This window comes from Tupaia chinensis, unplaced genomic scaffold (genome assembly GCF_000334495.1).
Source record: "Tupaia chinensis unplaced genomic scaffold, TupChi_1.0 Scaffold147869_1, whole genome shotgun sequence".
In the NCBI taxonomy this organism is placed as follows: domain Eukaryota; kingdom Metazoa; phylum Chordata; class Mammalia; order Scandentia; family Tupaiidae; genus Tupaia; species Tupaia belangeri.
In genome coordinates, this window is record NW_006207719.1 from 1,001,991 (window position 1) to 1,021,592 (window position 19,602).

General features: G+C 41.1%; 1 protein-coding gene and 1 long non-coding RNA gene across 2 annotated transcripts in view; one reads left to right on the plus strand and one right to left on the minus strand.

Moving 5' to 3' along the window:
- GUCY2C (guanylate cyclase 2C) overlaps positions 1 to 19,602 on the plus strand; it is an 82,811-nt gene that overhangs the window by 34,923 nt on the left and 28,286 nt on the right. The window contains exons 12-19 of the mRNA XM_006169964.3: positions 1,244 to 1,349; positions 4,293 to 4,355; positions 4,917 to 4,988; positions 5,443 to 5,547; positions 10,479 to 10,565; positions 12,844 to 12,976; positions 16,495 to 16,632; positions 17,628 to 17,716. Coding sequence (XP_006170026.1) covers positions 1,244 to 1,349; positions 4,293 to 4,355; positions 4,917 to 4,988; positions 5,443 to 5,547; positions 10,479 to 10,565; positions 12,844 to 12,976; positions 16,495 to 16,632; positions 17,628 to 17,716 — 793 coding nt within the window. The remainder of the gene's footprint in view (positions 1 to 1,243; positions 1,350 to 4,292; positions 4,356 to 4,916; positions 4,989 to 5,442; positions 5,548 to 10,478; positions 10,566 to 12,843; positions 12,977 to 16,494; positions 16,633 to 17,627; positions 17,717 to 19,602) is intronic.
- The window catches only part of LOC106734051 (uncharacterized), a 34,737-nt gene that overhangs the window by 7,652 nt on the left and 7,483 nt on the right, over positions 1 to 19,602 (minus strand). The window lies entirely within an intron of this gene.

Here is a 19,602-nt window from a genome sequence, read left to right on the forward strand (position 1 = left end):
TTTTAAAGAATTATTTATTTTATTTGTTATTATTATTATTATTATTATTATTTTAATTTGATCAGAGAAAGAGAGAAAGGGAAAGTGAGAAAGTAAGTCACTAGGTCCAGAACTTGAACTGTGGTCAGCCATGTCAGAGTCTGTCATAAGGAAAGCTGGTTTCTTTACAATGATTCCTTTTATGCCCATCATAAAGGTTTTTTTTTTTTTTTTAAAAAGAAACCTTAATGATACCAAATGCCATCAATAATATGAGGGATCATCAGTAAGTTCATGGAAAATGCATATTATGAAAAAATTATGCATGGATTTCAAAATTTTTTACATTTTTTCATGAACTTTTGAAGTCACCTTATGTGGGAAACAGGAATTCTCAAAAAAGGAAGGTAAACACCAGTAGGACCACTTTAGGAAGCAACTGGGCAATTATCTGTGAAGTTAAATTCATATATCAACCAAGAATTCTGCTTTATCTATACTATCTAAAGGAACAATTATAAAATTTTACCATTCCGTACGTTGGGATACATGTTGTTACATTTTCTCTGTACTTTTCCCATTAAACTTATATTTTTAGCTTTGGCTATAGGGCCTGTATACTCACTGAAGAGAGACAGGGATTGGGGTGGTGAGAAATCACCCCCTGGTGGGATGCCCACACTGCATTCTGTTCTCCTCCATTCTCCTTTGGCATTTTGGGCACACACACACATGCCTGGTGTGCTTTTCAAGCAACCAGGTCAAGGACTTGAACCCTGTTGTCATCCAAGTGGGATCCAGCTGTCTTAATTACCACACCACACACTGGCCCATAAATTATTTTTAAAGTCACAGTTTCATAAGGGGAATTGGCTTATTTATGAATTTGGTATATTGTCTGGTGGTTTGAAAAATTAACACTTTTGCCTGTCAAGATCATCAGTTTTAAATTTTTTCTTATTTTCCTCACTCCTGCTATGCCATCAGTTCAGTTTTTTATTATAGCGAAGGGTTGGCTTGGTGAAGAACCTGGGAAAATGAATGAAATATATATATATATATATATGCGCTCATCAGAAGTCCTGACACGTCCACTGACGGTCAGTATTTGCCAGCTTCGAGAATGTAGAGTTACACCATTGAGCTAGCCTCCCTCACCACACACACTAGTTGGCAATATTGGGGTTCTAAATTTCTCACTGTTCAGAAGCTGAATGGTGTGGACATTATAAAAACCTACTGACTGACTCTATTTCTTTCACAGAAAATATAAAAAAGATAATGAACTTCGTCAGAAAAAGTGGTCTCACATTCCTCCTGAAAATATCTATCCTCTAGAGACCAATGAGACCAACCAAGTTAGCTTGAAGGTAAGGACTAACATGTATATGTTGAAGAACGGTACTATTTGCCAGGTATTTTTTTTCTTCCTATTTTGCCAGAGAGCACGTGCACTCAACTCACCAGAGAGAGACAGAGAGAAAGACCGAGAGGGAGAGGGAGAAAGGACCCCTCTCCCAATGAAGAATGGTCATGTAACAACCCCTTCTCCATTTCTCTATCCCGCCGGAACTTGGGGACACACATGCACACATGGCTGGCACCTGTTTCAAGTTGCTGGGGTTAGGACTCCAACTACACAATCAGCCCTGTGAGAGGCACCTCCCTTAACCATTAGGCCACGGAACCAGCCCAATTTGCCAGGCATTTGACAAGGCTTTGCAGCATGATGGGAAATGTACCAAGCAGGGATATATTTGTTTTAGAATTCCAGACTTAGATTCAAATTCTCAATGTCCTACCTTTCCCTTGATTCTCCATTGCTTTAAATATCAGCTAGTTAACTCAGTGACTATTTCAGTGGATACTGTATATTACTCATTCTTCGCATCTGATCCAGATGGGGTGTTCTTCACAGACGAGGTGTAGGAATGAGAAGAGTATCTGAGTTTCCCAGAGCTGGAATGTGAGTCACCAATGCTCAGGACCTGTGACTTCGCTTGCACATTGCTGGAGAGACCAGAGCTGATATTTGCCCACTTTCTCCCTCAGCTGGGAAATAACCATCAGTGCCATTGATAACTCACTCATTCACTACGGTGAAAGCTGGACCCACGTTGTCTCATTCACTCTTCACACAGAACCCAGGAGTCAAGCTTTATCGTTACAATTTTGCTAATAAGGAAACTGAAAGACAAAGGATTAAGAAACAGTGTGGAGTCACAAAGGGCTAGGGAGTAAGAGTACTATGAATAATGATAGTTACCACTTTCTGAGCACGTGTTATGTTCCAGATGCATTAACCCACTTTACCTTCCCTGAGCCCTGTGAAGTAACAGCTGCAATGTCAGTTCCTTTAACCAGTAGGTTCCAGGGTTGGCCCTCAAATGTCCATGAGTACAGAGCTTTCATTAGTTTATTGATTAACCACTCACATGGCTAAGATATAGGTCTTATGGCTAAGATATAGGTCTTTGGGATGGTAAACTCTAGAGAGAGAGGTTGAAATGATTCAGAACATGTGGGAATATTGTTATCCTGACTTTCAGACAGGCTGGGGAGTGAGTGGATGGGAAGTGGCTACACAGAGGTCACCAGGTCTGCGAGTCAATAAAACCAGGAGAACACCCAAGGCCAGCCAAAGTTAGCAAAGTACAGTACAACCGGGCCGGTCATGGTTCGATTTCTGCATACTGAGTCAAGGCAGAGATAAGGAAGCTAGACTTAAGGGTAATAAAGAGTCAGACATCCCAGTACTAGAACTGAAAGGGTCGGAAAACCAGACCAAAGAATCTAGACAAAAAGAGAGGTCAGGAAAGCCAAAGGGATGTGGTAACAGACCGAGACGATGCTAAAGATGATGGCGGCTCATTTGAAGATAAAAACAGAAGTCCTTTAACATGTGAGAGAATTTCCCAAACTTTGTCTCATCTGATCCCTTGGTATACTGACGAGTTAGGACTTCACAGTAAAAAACCTGAGATTCGAATAGTTTTAACAACCTCATTGAGGTCTGAAACAATAAAAAGAGCAGTAGGATCAACAGACAAGCCCAGGTTCTGTCATGTTCTTTTTCCTGTGACACTTAATGCCATTTAACTCTCATGTGCCTCATTTCTGTGAGAAGAGGACATGCAGATGATCCGTATTTAGTAATCTGCATGGTGCCAGACATCACGCGGGAACCTTGACATAGCTGAGTCCACCCAGGTGATAAATTTATTTCATTCAAAATGACCTTGTAAGGTAAATTTTAACAAAGATAATAATGCATCTCAGGCTTTTATGAGAATCTAATTGAAAAATACTGGGTTGTCAGAAAAGTCATGACACATATTTACAAAGAAAAAAAATACACCATGACCTTTCTGACAACCCAGTATAATAGTTCTCAACCCTTTCTCTGTCCGTAGATCAGCAATCATTAATCGGCAGGCCAAGAGCCCTACATAGCCTGTTGGGCTGTGTGGGTACGCGCGCATGTGTGTGTGTATGTGTGTGTGTGTGTGTGTGTTGTTCAATATTTAACACGTCTAACATTAATTGTCAACATGTAAATATCATGAAATAGCATATATGAATCTATACTACTGGCATCTTTTGACAGATAAGATTATCTGACAACTCTTGGCTGATCCCAGAAGTGATAGAATTGCACCCCTTAAACAACTGGCCCAGCTTCCTTGTTTGCTTTGCTATTTGAGGCTTCAGGACTCAGTTTGCAAATCAAATGCAGGGGGTCCTTGCCTAAGAGCATCTGACTGCACCTACATGCCCTAAACCCAGCAGAAGGAGGTCAAGACAAGAAAGAAAGAAGCAAATTCTTGCTTGGCCCAGCTGTTATGGGGCAGGCTGCTAAGACACTGTGCCCACAGGCAGGTCCACAAGGGAGGCCTAGGTTCAAGTCCCAGTCCAATCCCAAGGCAGGGTGCGGTGGTGTGTGTCTGTAATTCCAAAGACTTGGGGAATCTGAGGCAGGAGGATCATGACACAGTGAGATCGTGTCTTCAAAAAAAAAATAAAATAAAAATAAAAACTGGAAAATTCCTGGCTGGAAAACCACAAAGGAAAAGAGGAAAGCTCAGAGTAAAAGCGTGAGAGTAACAGATACCAGGAAAGAAGGTATTAACTGGAGTACAAAGCGAGTACTGAGAGGAAAGACAAGGCAACTGTAACCGTCTTCTGGGGCCTGCCCAGCACGCTGCTGAGCAATCAGCAGATACAGCTCACATGGAAGAGCTTCTCAGCCTCTGACTGGGAGCATGTGGGGCAAGATACGGACTTCTGGAATAATTAGCCTTTTCTTTTGCCAGATCGATGATGACAAAAGACGAGATACAATCCAGAGACTACGACAGTGCAAATATGACAAAAAGGTGACTGCAATCTTCCTCACTTCTCGGAATCTCAGTCAGGGCTATATCCTGGGCCTTCTGAGCCAGCTCCTGCTGTTGGCAGCTCAGAGGTGGTGGTGCCCAGCTGGCAGCTTCAGTGGGGTGGGCAGGGCTCTGCTTCAAGGGTTACAAAACTCACGGCCCTCAGGGGACTGAAGAACAAATAGAATCTGGGGGAGAGGTGGAGTATAGCAAAGAAAAGGAAATATAAAAGAGATCCGGAGCAGTCAGGGAAATCTCGGTAGTATATTTTGGCCCATGGGTGAGGGATACAACAATCTCGCATGGAGGTTTTGTGTCCACTTTCCTTCCTTTCTCCCTCCTGCCCTTCCTTCCATTTTGGTTAGGTATTCTGGAAGAAACATTCAAACCTGAGCCTGCCATATCCCAGGTACTAGGCACCAGCAATATAAACATCAGTCGAATACTGTCACTCTTCTCAAGAGCTCACAGTCTAATGGGACATGCAAACAAATTATTAAAATACGCATATAAGAACTTAACGTTAAAACAATGTCTCTTTGATCCACTTGACCTTTGCAGCGGGTGATTCTCAAAGATCTCAAGCACAACGATGGTAATTTCACTGAGAAGCAGAAGATAGACTTGAACAAGGTATGTGTTTCAAACTTCAGACCCTCGAGAAATGGCTTTTCTCCATTTCCGTTACTCACAGAGATCCCTGGTGGAATAAAGTAGTATTTTGGATACTTCAGAGAAGCCCTCAAAGCCTAGAATTGAATGACTCTTCTTGTTGAAAATTCTGTCACGAGATGTTGAAGAGTGAGGTTTGGTGGTGGAAATCTACTAGTGTGCCCTAGAATATGGCTCTGATATTATTTGGCAGTGGTTAGAGTTTGTGTTCAAGTCCCCTGGCTGTCAGAGGAATGACACTTGAGTAAGACATAGCATAATACGTATTGTAGTAAGTAACGGGTACTGATGTTCAATTTATTAAGAGCAGTACGGCTTCCCAAAGATCTAAAACAAACCATGATTTATTGGTACATGGATTTTTACTCTGGTGCCCCTTTCTGTCTGACTTTCCTTATAAACAAATATGTTCTAGTTGCTGCAGATTGATTACTACAACCTGACCAAGTTCTACGGCACAGTGAAGCTGGATAGCATGATCTTTGGGGTGATAGAATACTGTGAGAGAGGATCCCTCCGGGTAAGAAACCATGGTCATTTCCAATTTTATAAGTGGTCAAAAATGGGAGTGTGTATATATATATATATATATACACATATATATTCAGCATACCTCTTAAAACATTAACCCAGTGAAAGTTATCAGGAAAAGTTGGTGAACTCACATTCTTTTCAAACTAGGCCACTCAGATGTTAAAACTGACATGAACTAGTGGAGTTTGCATTGGACTCCATAAGTTAGAGGCTGGAGCCCAGGGAGACCCACCCCTCAGAGACCTACTGCAAGTCCCAGGCCTGCTGCACTCTGACTAACCAAGTGTAAATCAGGAGTTCCTGTAACTCCCTCCTCATGTTTGATGCTTAGCTAGAATGACTCACAGAACTCAGGGAAAACAACTTATTTATTATTACCAGTTTATTATAAAGGGTATTATAAAGGACACCAATAAACACCCAGGTAGTAAGATACATAGCGCAAGGTCCAAAAGGTCTTAAGTACAGATTCTGTCCCTATGGACTTGGGAGGTGCCTCAACACATCCCAGCATGGAGATGTGTTGACCAACCTGGGAGCTCTCCAAACCCTTGAATTTAGGGGGTTTTATGAAAAATCAATCATGTAGGCACAACTGATGGACTCATTGGCCACTGACGATTAACCCAAAATTTTATAACATGGCCATGCCTCAGATACATCACAGATTTGGTTTCCTTTCCTCTCCCTGGATGTGTACGAGGAGAGGTGAATGGGAAGTTCTGCCCCTCTGGCCATATGGTTGGTTCCTCAGGCAACCAGGCCTCATTCTGAAACCACTGGGTCTTTGAGAAAGTCATGATGCATTTTTGCATCGAAAAATATATCATGACTTTCCCAGTGACCTAATATATTGGGGCCCACCACAAGTTATCTCAGTAGCATAAACCTCAGTTTGTTTGAAAGGGACTAATTTTGAACAGTAAGAGTTCCCACCCTTCTCACTCAGGAAATCACAAGGGTTTAAGAACTCTAGCCAGAAACCAGGGATGAAGACCAAATATATTTCTTTTTATATTATAATATCACACCAATAATAGTAGAAGAAATTATAATTTCTATGTAGAGAAAACTAGATTCAGCTTAATCCTAAACTTTAATGAATAATTTTCATTATCTATGTACTATTCTAAAGCAAACAAAAACATGAACATTCTCTAAATTCATTTCATATGTAATAGAACTAGCCTTCTATAATTAAGTTTGACTAGGGACCAGCAGATGGCATAATGGTTATGTCACTAGACTTCCAACTAGTTGACTGTGGTTCGAATCCTGGACACAGCTGCTTAAACTCATGCCAGGTGTGTGTGCATGCATGCCCAAAATCCCAAGAGGAGAATGGAGGAGAAGGGATTGTGGCATGGTCTTTCCCCCTAGGAAGTAATTTTTCACTTTCTCTCTCCCTCTCTCTCTCTCTCTCTTTGTCTCCCTGGTGAGTGCACATGCCCTATAGCAAAAATCTCTCTTAAAAAATAAATAAATAAAAATAAAATCTGACTAAAGCCAACTACAATTATCACTAAGTATGGAAGAAAATTTAAAAATACTAGTACCACTAAACCAATTGTATACAGAGAGCATAATACAGATAAATTCATATGGCTAATTCTATGAATAGGAAAAATATCATAATGCACCATATTAAAAGGTCAAAAAAGAGCGGCACCAGCAGGTGGCATAGTGGCTTAGACACTGTACTCCCACACGGCTGACCACAGTTCTACTCCTGGACCCAGAGGCTTGAAATTCACACTAGGCGTGTGGGCATGCGTGTCCAATATCCCAAGAGGAGAATGGAGAAGAAAGAATTGCAGCATCCCCAGGGGATGATTTCTTAATTTTTCTCTGTCTGCTTCTCTGTCTCTCCAGCAAGCACATGTGCTCTAAATAGAAAAAAAAAAAAAAAGTCAAAGGAGGAAGACCATATGATCATTTTAATTGATACTGATAAATAAAATAAACACATACCAGTAATAATAACTATTTCAGATCTTTCAAAACTAGAAATATTTCCCATGTGTGGGTGAGACCACACGCTAAATTATTTGATTCCAAAGGAACAGAAGTTTTACAATACAGGTATACTTCAGAGCACCTGGGACTCACTTCCACTGCAACTTCAACAAAGCTAATATCACTACAAAGTCTTGCAGTGAATCATCATTAACGAGGAATATTTGCCATAAAGCAAGCTACACGATTTTTTTTTATTTCCCACTGCATATAAAAGTTCTGTTTACACTGCACTGTGATCTATTAAATGAATGATGGCATTATGTCTAAAACATAATGAACCGACCTTGAGTTGAAAAATACTTTATTACTAAAAAAAAAAAAATGCTAATCATCATTTGAGCCTTCAGCAAATCATATCTTTTCGCTAGTGGAGGGTCTTACCTCCATGTTGAGGGCTATTGATTGATCAGGGTGGTGGTTGCTGAAGGTTCAAATGACTGTGGCAATTTCTTAAAATAAGACACAATAAATTTTACTGCATTGTAATTACTTTTACTTGCTGGAATTTGCTGGTATTAGCACAGAGCTGATGGTTAAGTGTTCAAAAATATGTTAGGCAGTCAGTGTTAAATTTTCAGTGGCTGGAAGGCATCCAGGGTGGGAGTATTCCAGGATGGTAGTCAGCAAGGGCTACTTCAGAGAGCCAGTTTATCAGCACGCCACCAATTTATACTGAAGAGGTTTAAATTCCTTTGGAAACAATGGACTTGTAATCAAAGGCAAAAAAAACTTTTTTCTTTTTTTAATGAACAAAGATCATCAGGGAAATAAAAGAGCAATAATAACCAAAACATTTTTGAAAAGGAAGGATAATGAGAGGTTACTTGCCAGAAAGTTATTATGATCAAAGCAGTATAGTAACAGAGTATAAAAAAGTAGATGCCTCATGGGAAAAAAATATGGGCCAAGAAGAGCATTAAGCATATGATAAATATGATTAAAGAAGGGTAATTTAATAAATGGTGCTGAGATCAGAGGATGTTTAAACTTTCATTCTCCAGCCGGCCCCATGGCCTGGTGGTTAAAGAAGCCAGATCCCATGTGACCAGCCGTGCTGTTCAAATCATAGCCCTGGCAGCTTGATAAACATGCCGGGCGCATGTGTGCACACGTCCCAAATCCCCCTTGGTTGGAGAAATGGAGGAAAGGGGATTGTGACATGACTACACACCATTGGAGTGTGCTTCTTCCCTTTCCCTCTTTCTCTGTCTCTAGTGAGTGCACCTGTCCCCCTGGTTAAATTAAAAAATCAAAAACAAAACAAAAATCTTTCATTCTCCCTTCCACGAGAGGCCTTTTTTCCTATCAGTTCCCTCTCCCTGGAACTCTTTATACCCTACTTTATTCAGATCTTGGTGGAACAATCTCTTCCTGAGGAAGCCGCCTTTGACTTTCCTAACAAATCTCCGAATTTTAGGGGCGAAACCTTCATAATATATGCTCTCTTTCATAGAACTTACCACAATTATAATTCTACATTTGCTGATCTGATTATTTTATGAATGTCAGTTTCTTCTACTAGACTGTGACCTTGATAAGAGTTTCCATTGTAGTCCCAACCCCAAACCCAGTGTCTGCTTTATAGATAATACTCAAACATTGTTTTAAATAAATAAGTAGATCACCTTTTAAAACTGCACAGAAAATAGCATATAAACCTGCATATATGTTATTATTTCAATTTTATGAAATAAACTACATATACTTTATGTATATACATCAAAGAAAACTTAAAGGGGGGCTGGCAGGTGGCATGGTGGATAAAGGCATTGGATCCCCACATGGCCGGCTGCGGTTCAAGTCTCGCACCTGGCACCTTGCTTTCTGGCTTTCCCTTTTTCTCTGTCTCTCTCTGGTCAAATTAAAAAAATAGTAATAACAAATGGAATAAGATAAAATAAATATTTCTTTTCAAAACAAACTAAAAGGAAATACCAAAATAAGAATAGATTAAATGTGCAATGATGATGATTTCCTTTCTTATATTTTGTAAATTTTTGGCATATTTTCTATAAGTATGAATATCCTTTATAATCAAAATAGAAAATAATACACTTTTTACAATTTGGCAGATGAAAACAGGGCAGAATGAGTGAATGGTAAGATAAAGGGAAAGAAAGAGTAGAAAAGAAAAGAATTATTTTAGGTTCTGCCTCCTCATAACTCCCCTCCCTTAACTTAGTATCCACAGCCCAGGTCTTCCACGGCAAACCAGGCTTCGAGTCCCTGCTCTGAGGTTTGAAAAACATGCTGAGTGGCCATGCGTGCATGCATCCTGGACCCTGGCAGAACGGAGAACTGGGGGAGAAAGAATTACAGCATGACTACCCTCCACTGGGGGGTCCTCTCTCTGTCTCTCTCTCTCATCTATACACACATGCTCTCTGGCATTAAAAAGAAATCTAGATCACACAATTTACACGCACACATACACACACACACACAAATCCAAGAACTCTCTTATTGTCAGAGGACTTAGTAAACTTAAAAAACAAACAAACAAAAAACCAAAAACTTAAAGCGATTAAGGCATGTTCTTAGTCACATGAACCCAGTGAAGGAATTTCCTAATAGCAATGGTCAGTTTCAAATACAAGTGCAGTCTTTCTGAGACAGCAGGGCAGGGCAGCCACTTGCCAATCAGCTCACTCTCTAGGCAAGGCTCTGCTCGTCCTGTATCCCTGTCTGATGGCAGAACTGGGACTTGCGTGTGTGTATTTCAGTCACCCACTGCTTCTCATGTTGAAGAGAAAAGAAATGTATTTGTGAAAACCAAGACGATGAAGTCCCAATTTGGTCTTGGGCCTCGTGATTAGATCATTATTTGACGACATTATGTAGTCTCTCCGCAATATCCTTTCTTACGACAACTAATCTTTCTAATTTTGCCCTATCCAGGAAGTTTTAAATGATACAATTTCCTACCCTGATGGGACATTCATGGATTGGGAGTTTAAGATCTCTGTCTTGTACGACATTGCTAAGGTAAGAGACCCACAAACACCAAAAAGAAAAATTATAAAAGTGAAACATAGGAAAATCGATCTAGCAGGTTATTCAGCCTCTCTGTGCATTGGTTTCTTCATCTGTACAATGATGATAATATTGGATTGTCAGAAAAGTCATGATGTATTTTTCTTCTGTTTTTCTAGGCAAAAATGCTTCATGACTTTTTTTTCTTTTAGAAAGATTTTTGCTATCAGGCACATGCACTCTTTAGAGAGATAGAAAGTAAGAAATCATTGCTCCCCCCTTCTCCTCCATTCTCCTCTTGGGATTTAGGACATGCAGGCACATGTGCCCAGCATGAGTTTAAGCCTCCGGGCCTGGGACTCAAACCAGAGCTGACTACATAGGAGTCCAGCAATGTAACCATTATGCCATCTGCTGGTCCCATTCATGACTTTTCTGACAACCCAATAGTAGCAATGTCATAAAACTGTTATGAGAACTGTATGAAAAAATTATGTGTGCTTACTACAAGATCTGGTACAAGTAAATGTCTATACATGTTGAATATTATTACATTTATTATTCTACTCTTTACATTTTGGGTGGAGGGCATATACTTCCACAGATTTTCCAGAAATCAAAACCAATAAAACTGCATGAAGACAGCACAGTTCTCCAATTTATAGAGAAAACATTAAGTATGGGCAATTATATCCTACAGATTATTAATAAATTTGGACATGTTGGGCCAGAGGGTGGCATGGAGGCTAAGGTGGCTGGATCCCACATGGCTGGCTCGCAATTTGAGTCCCAAACTGGCAGCTTGAAAAACACAACCAGGCTCATGTGCGTTCATGCCCAAAATCACAAAAGGAGAACTGTGGTGTAGCCATTCCCCATGGGGAGAGATTTCTCCCTTTCCCTCTCTCCACTCTGCCTCTGGCAAGCAGACATGCCCTATAGCAAACTAACAATAAATAAATAATTAAATGAGTGAATGAATGAATGTGGACAGGAGCATTACCAGAAATAATATGGAAAAGGCAGTGGACAGCAGTAACGTCTCATTCAAGAAGGAAAAAAAGTCAGTCCTTGGGAACCAGCGGTTAGCATAATGGCTATGTCGCTGGACTCCCACATAGCCGACCGCGGTTCATGTCCCAGACCCGGTGACTTAAAACTCACGCCGGGTGCGTGTGCGTGTGTGCCCAAGATCCCGAGAGGAGAATGGAGGAGAAGGGATTGCGGCGTGACCATCCCCCTGGGGGTGATTTCTCGCTTTCTGTCTCTCTGTCTCTGTCTGTCTGGCGAGCGCACGCGCCCTATAGCAAAAACCTCTCAAAAAAAAAAAAAAGAAAAAAAAAGTCAGTCCTGAGAGGGAGCTGTTTGATAGAGTCTTAATTCACTTGAAAGTAACACAAGATGATAATCAGTTAGAAAAAAAATGTTATGATGATCTTTTTGCACACACTTTCCACTCTTCATGATAGGGGCTGAAAACTAGTTGCTGCTATTACACCTTTGGCCACCAGAGGGAGGCACACGGCCCATAGCAGGCTTCCCCTTCCAAAATCGAATGAGTGAACGAGTGAACATTTTATTTCGAAGTAGAACGAGACATATTTAGCTTTAGGAAATAATCTAGCCTCGTCTCTTCTTTCGGAAAGGCAGCCCTTATTATTCATATTTTAAAATCGAGGTAGCAGAGGACCAGAGACATGCCCAAAGTCACAGACCATGCAAGTGGTAAGCAGAAAAATAATCAACATTTTGCCACATATTATATATAATTATTTAAACCAGAAGCTCTAAACAATTGGCTTTTTCACTCTAACATGTAAATAAACTTCAAACAAGATGCAGTGCTTGGGCATATATTAAGGCTTTAACAATAAATATATTTAAAAGGTTTTTGCTATGGAGTCATGTACTAGACAGAGTGTGTGTGTGTGTGGGGGGGGGGAAAGAGAAAGAAATCACTCCCTGGGGGGATGATCATGCTGTGGTCCATTTCCCTCCAGTCTTCTCTCAGGATTTTGGGCACCCATGCACACACGCCTGGCACGATTTTCAAACCATCAGGTCTGGGTCTCGAGCCACGATCTGCTATGTGGGGTCCAGTCCCTTAACCACTACACCACCTGCTGGCCCCCTTAATGCTATTTCCTACAGTCAAATTAATGGCATTACATTTAAAATCTGATGGTGTGAGTATCTATAGGCTGAGATGGTTTCAAAATGTCTGTTCTTTACTTAATCAAGCTGAAGTGTGTCCCACACCTTTGTTTTCCTATATTGTGACAAATTACAGGGGATGTCATATCTGCACTCCAGTAAGACAGAGGTCCACGGTCGTCTGAAATCCACCAACTGCGTCGTGGACAACCGAATGGTGGTGAAGATCACCGATTTTGGTTGCAATTCCATTTTACCTCCCAAAAAAGGTCTGTTATAAATGAAAGTTTTACTGGTTTTCCACTTGGTTCTTAACATTTTTCCCTCAAGCCCTTTTAGAGTACTCAGGGAATGGCGATACTGAGCAGAAAAATACTTGGAGCCACTAGAGGCAACAGCTGACTCATTCTCCAGCACTTCACACTCGTCGGTCAACGAGTGGTTCCCGAGTTAAACGGTGTCCTCTGAGGACGTTCTCAAAGTTCATCTAGACATGCCTGGATATCTGAGAAATCGTGAAGAGCATACTGGCTGGTGGAAGCAGAACTAGTGAAAAAATACAGAAGATTAGGGCAGGAAGAGATTGTAGAAATATCTGGCTTATCCCTCTATCCTTTCTAGAAGACAGAACTGAGTCTCAGAAAGGCTAAGAGATTTGCCCAAGAAGTTGAAGTACAAAGCAGAAAACCCATTTCCCATATCGGATATTATTCATTTATCTGTAGTAATAAGAAATAATAAAACAAACTTTTATTTTTAATTCCCCCTCCCCCAGGGTATATGTGCTTAATAGAGCAGAGACAGAGAGCACCTCCCAGTGGGGGTATGGTCATGCTGTAATCCCCTATCCTTCATTTACCCATCTTATTGGATTCGGGGCATACATACACATGTGTCCAGTGCGTTTTCCTAAACACTAGGACTGGGATTTGAACTGCAGTTGGTCAGATGAGATTTGGCTCCCTTCATCACTAGACTAAGGTCAGCCCAGAAAAATATTCTTATCAGTGAAATATATCTTACCTCTCTCTTTCGAGATTGTGATAAAGGTCAAAAAGGTAATATAAAGGAAATGAGTGTAAGGTGTAAGGAGTTTCCTGTATAAATGTTTATTCTTTGAATTAAAAAGAATTAGTTTATTTATTTATTTATTTTTAATTTTAAGAGAGATTTTTGCCATAGGGCATATGTGCTCACTGGAGACACAGAGAGAGAAAGTGAGAAACCACCCCCTAGGTGGCATAGCCATGCCTCAATCCTTTTCCTCCATTCTCCTCTTGGGATTTCAGGCATGCATGCACACATGCCTAGCATGAGTTTCAAGCCAACAGGTCTGGGACTTGAACCATGGTCGACCATATGGGAGTCTAGTACTTTAACCATTATGCCACTTGCTGGGACCTATTATTATTTTTCACTTAACTAGAGAAAGAGAGAGGAAAACTGAGAAAGCAAGTCATCAGATCTGTGACTCAAACCATGGTCACCCATGTGGGAGTCCAGTCCTTAATCACCAAGCCACCTGCTGGCCCCTACCCTATTCTTTACTGTAACTCAACCTCAGAAATCCAGCACTCATGTTGCTGCAAGGTACTACCTAGATTTGAGAACTAAGTTCTATTTCTTAATAAGGTAAAATGGTAATTTTGTCCCCATTTCCATAGTTATGTCAAGCATAATATGATATTAGACTCAAACAGTAAGTTCTTGTTGAAGGTCCACTGGGTGCCAAGCATGATTCCTGACAGAGAGAAACCGATGTTCTCCATCAGTTGACTCACATGACACAAACCAGTTGAACTGCGGGTCAAGTACTGTCCTCCCAAATATCACTGAGTTATAGGATTACCTGAAATTTTAGCATGAGTAGATGTACTTACCTCTTCTGTAACCTCAGGCAATTCGAATCAATTGTACATGGCTCACATGTCACACAAAAATTCACAAGACATAGATTCAAAAAGGCTATGTTCTGGGGCCAGCAGGTGGCATGGTAGTCAAGGCCACTCCCACATGGTCAATCATGGTTCAAGTCCTGGACCTAGAGACTTGCTTCCTGTCTCTCTCTGTCACTCTCTGACTAAATTAAAATAAATACACAAACAAATAAATACATGAATAAGTAAATAAATAAAATAATTCAAAAAACACCTTTTTTTAAAAAAAGGCTATGCACATTTGGATAAAGAACCAGGTTAGGAAAACGAGCCTCATCACAAACATCATTGTATCTAACAGTGTGAATCTGTACATTTTTCATTGACACTGGTAAAGACAGAATTTTTTTTTTTTTTTTTTTTGGAGAGGTTTTTCGCTATAGGGCGTGTGCGCTCACCAGACAGACAGAGAGAGACATAGAGACAGAAAGCGAGAAATCACCCCCCAATCCCTTCTCCTCCATTCTCCTCTCGGGATCTTGGGCACGCACACACATGCACCCGGTGTGAGTTTTAAGCCACCGGGTCCGGGACATGAACCGCGGTTGACTACGTGGGAATCCAGCGATATAGCCATTACGCTAACTGCTGGTTCCCAAGACAGAAATTTCAGAACGGTTAGAAAAGCTAGATAATCTTGAAAATGGTCCAAGGGATGTTGAAGGAGAATTCATTGTATACCCCTGTTATTAATAAAAACATGTATGTGCTGGGCCCAAATGCAGTGTCTGTAGGAGCCAAACACGAGACACGGCAGCATTTCTCTTGTGTGAGGTGGACCAAATGTAAGGCCTTAGGGAGTGGACGGGACAGGAGGAAAATACGGGTAAATGACATGTAATTATTTTTTAAGATTGTGAGGGGTCTTTGAAAAGTTTAAGAAAAATGCATAGTTTAAGAAAAAACTATGGATTTCAAAAAAATTTGCACCACAATAAATTCACACTTTAATTCCATCTTTCCATAAACATTTTAAGGTTTCTTCGTGCTGTGAGAACCAAGGAAAACACCTGTGCCCACGCTAGTGGGCTTCGAGGCTGTCAGTATGTTCTGCCTGGAAATATCAATGGTGTTCTTTTTATCTGAATGTGCTGTCTTTATCTTCCTTTAGAAAACATATATTTAGGGCCAGCCTGTGACCTCGTGGTTAAGGGAGTCAGATCACACATAGCCAACTGCGGTTCGAGCCCCAACTCAAACAGGCTTCAAATACATGCTGAGCGCATGTGTGTGCCCCAAATCTGAATGGGATGGAGAAATGAAGAAGGGATTGCAGTGTGACTACACTCCATGGAGGGTGCTTTCTCCCTCCCTGGCGAGTCCATGTGCCATCTGGCAATTTTAAAAATATATATATAGTTATCTTAAAAATATAAAGAATAAATTATAATCTAAATATAGTTTAAATAAGTTGTAGTATATATCATCTTTTATTCATTTATAAAGGCTTTCACAGGTTCATTCCATAAGTCTCATAGAGTACTAAATTCCTCAGCATCTCATTCTATCACATTCATTCAACATATGTTTACTGAGTGCTAACCATACGCTAGGCTAAATTCTGGGTAGACCCCAAGGGCTTCAAGGACTATGATCCTAGGAGTTTTAGAGAACATATTGCCATATGGACCCTACCAAATCCTAGCATTTCTGTAGTCAGTTTAAAAGGTAAGAGTGTGTTCCCTATGACCAGTGTTAGCATGAATACCGCAGAGGTTTCGGACCGTGTCAACTCAAGGACCCCCAAATTCAGGGTGGGTGGTGAAGAGACTTAAAGAACAAAAGCAGATGGGAGGTCTAGGAGCCACTCGCTTCCCTCAGCTGTGTAATTTCCGTGTCTGAACGCACAGACCTGTGGACAGCTCCAGAGCACCTGCGCCAAGCCAGCGTTTCGCAGAAGGGGGACGTGTACAGCTACGGGATCATCGCCCAGGAGATCATCCTGCGCAGGGAGACCTTCTACACGTTGAGCTGCCGGGACCAGAACGGTAAGTCGACGCCCTTCCTCTGCAGCTGCTGGGAGCAGGCCACGCTGCCTGAGGAACTCACCCAGCCCCTCATCTGTTGTGACCACATCTCAGTTCCCTCTTCTGCAAAAGTAACAACTTCTGGGCTGCACTGCGCCTTTATGGGGGATTGGAAGGACTAAAGGTGAGAGTGCTCTGAACAACACGACAGTGCACTGCCAGGTGTCATTATTGTCATTACTGCTGTTCAAGTCTCTTCCCTCACACTGCCCCCCTTTTCCTTCTGATTCCAATAAAAGACCATGTCTGCTTAATGCCTGAACCATAATAGATCGCTCTAGTGGGATGACATACAAAATTTAACTTTTAGTAAGAAAAGATCTATAGTTGCTTTTTGTTTGTTTGGTTTTTTGTCACATGTCCTCTCAGGGGAAAATGCTGCAGCCCATGCATGTAATTCTCACTTATTGAGCATTTATTATGTGGTGGCTCTTCACTGTCTGGGAGGTAGGGTGAGTAAGGGATGAATGGAGGCTGGGCCAGTGTGTTGGCCAGAGGAAGCTCACTGGAAGCAGTGGTATTTTAGTAGAGTTTTAAAGGGTTAGCCTAACGTTTACTTATCCTGGTTATAAGTGGGATAAGACCCCTCCACCTAGTGGCTCATTCATTCAATGTTTGCCTATTAAGTGTTGGTCAAGATTTTACAATTCTCTCCCTGGGCTGAAAAATCATTAGAGGGTTAAACCAATTCAGATTCTGCTGAAATGTCTTCATGCTGAATTATTTTCTTTTTTAAAAAATTATTATTTATTTAACTTTGTTTATTATCATTATATTTTAATTCGACCAGAGAGAGATAGAGAAAGGGAAAGAGAGAAAGTGAGAAAGTAAGCCACCAGGTCCAGGACTTGAACCACAGTTCACCACATGGGAGTTCAGTACCTTAATCACCACACCATGTGCTGACCCCCATGCTGAATTCTTTCTTGTAATTTGAATTATTCTCATCCAATCAGAGAAGATTTTCAGAGTGGAAAATTCCAATGGAATAAAACCCTTCCGCCCAGATCTATTCCTGGAAACAGCAGAGGAAAAGGAGCTAGAGGTGAGTACATCCTCCCCCAACTTATTTGGCCTGCTGAAACAAATTACCACAAATTTGTTGGATTGAGACAACAAAAAATAATTCATGTATAGTTCTGGAGGCCAGAAATTCAAATTCAGTTGTCAACAAGGCCATGCTCCCACCAGAGAGGCTCCAAGGGGCTAATCCATCCTTGCTTCCAGAAACTTCCGGTGGTTGTTAACATCCCTTGGACTGTGGCAACATTCTCCAATCTCTGCCTCTTGGTCACATTCTTTTCTCCTATCTGTTCACTATCCCTCACCTTTCCCCTTCCTGTTAGGATACATGTGATTGATAATCCAGATAATCCAGAAAAATCACCCCAACTCAAGGTCTTTTTTTTTTCCCCCCCAGAGGGTACACGTGCTTGCCAGAATGAGATAGAGTGAGGGAGAGAGAGAAAGTAACCCCCCAGTGGGGCTTAGTCATTCCTCAACCCTTCTCCATTTCTCCATCCTGTTGGGATGTGGGGCACATACACACATATATGCAATGGGTTTTTCAAGCTGCCAGGGCTGTAATTCAAACTGTGGTCGGCTAGGAATCTGGTTACCTGAACCACTAAGCTATGGGACTGGCCATCAAGGTCCTTATCTTAATTGCAGCTGCAAAGACCCTTTTTTCAAATAAGGCAACAATCAAAGATTCCAGGGATTAGGACAGAGCCATGTCTTTGGGGTCCATTATCAGTGCACACACTCCCCTTGGCCTTTCTCCACTTCCCCAGTAAGCACAGAGCTTGCACGAAGCACAATCACATTCTCATTTTTACTGGCTAAAATGACAAGATGGCCATGTGATATGCAGGTTTACTATCCCTTATTTAAAATGCTTTGGACCAGACATGTTTCAGATTTCAGAGGTTTTCAGATTTTGGAATATCTGCAGATACATAGTGAGATATTTTGTGGGTAGAACCCAAGTTAAACATGAAATTCATTTACATTTCACATATACCTTTATACACATAGCCAGAAGGTAATTTTATACAGTATTTTTGTATTGCAGTGTTTTGACTGTAACCCATCACATGAAGTCAGGTGTGGAATTTTCCACCTGTGGTGTTGTGTTGGTGTTTAAAAAGCTTTGGATTTTGGAGGATTTTAGATTTCAGATTTTCAGATTAGGAATGCTCAGCCTATACTTACTAGTGCTTGTAAATATTGTTTAGTGATTTTAAAAGACACACTGACATCTGAAAAATATTTCCACTCCTTTTACATTTTCTCTTAAAGAAATGGAAATTTATCTCTCTACATTTGGTTATTATTATTATTTCTTTTTTGGAGAGGTTTTTGCTATAGGGCACTTGCGCTCGCCAGACAGACAGAGAGAGACAGAGAGATAGAAAGTGAGAAATCACCCCCCAGGGGGGATGGCCACACCACAATCCCTTCTCCTCCATTCTCCTCTCGAGATCTTGGGCACACATGCACACACACCCGGCATGAGTTTAAGCCACCAGGTCCGGGAATCAAACCGTGGTCGACTATGTGGGAGTCCAGTGACATAGTCATTACGCTAACTGGTGGTCCCTGGTTAATTTTTTAATAATCCTTCAAAAAGGACTTTAAAGGCCTGGGGAAAATATTTTTAAAGTTTAGAAAAAATTTTTTTTTCAATTTTGGTCTAGCAGATGGCATGATGGTTAAGGTGCTAGATTCCCATATGGCTGACCATGGTTTGAGTCCTAGACCTGGCAGCTTGAAAAGCATGCAGGACATGTGTGCATGGGTTCCCAAAATCCCAAGAGGAGAATAGAGAAGAAGAGACTGTGGCATGGCCATTCCCCATGGGGGAGTGAGTTCTTACTTTCCCTTTCTCTGTCTGGTGAGCATATGTGCCCTATGGCAAAAAAAAAAAAA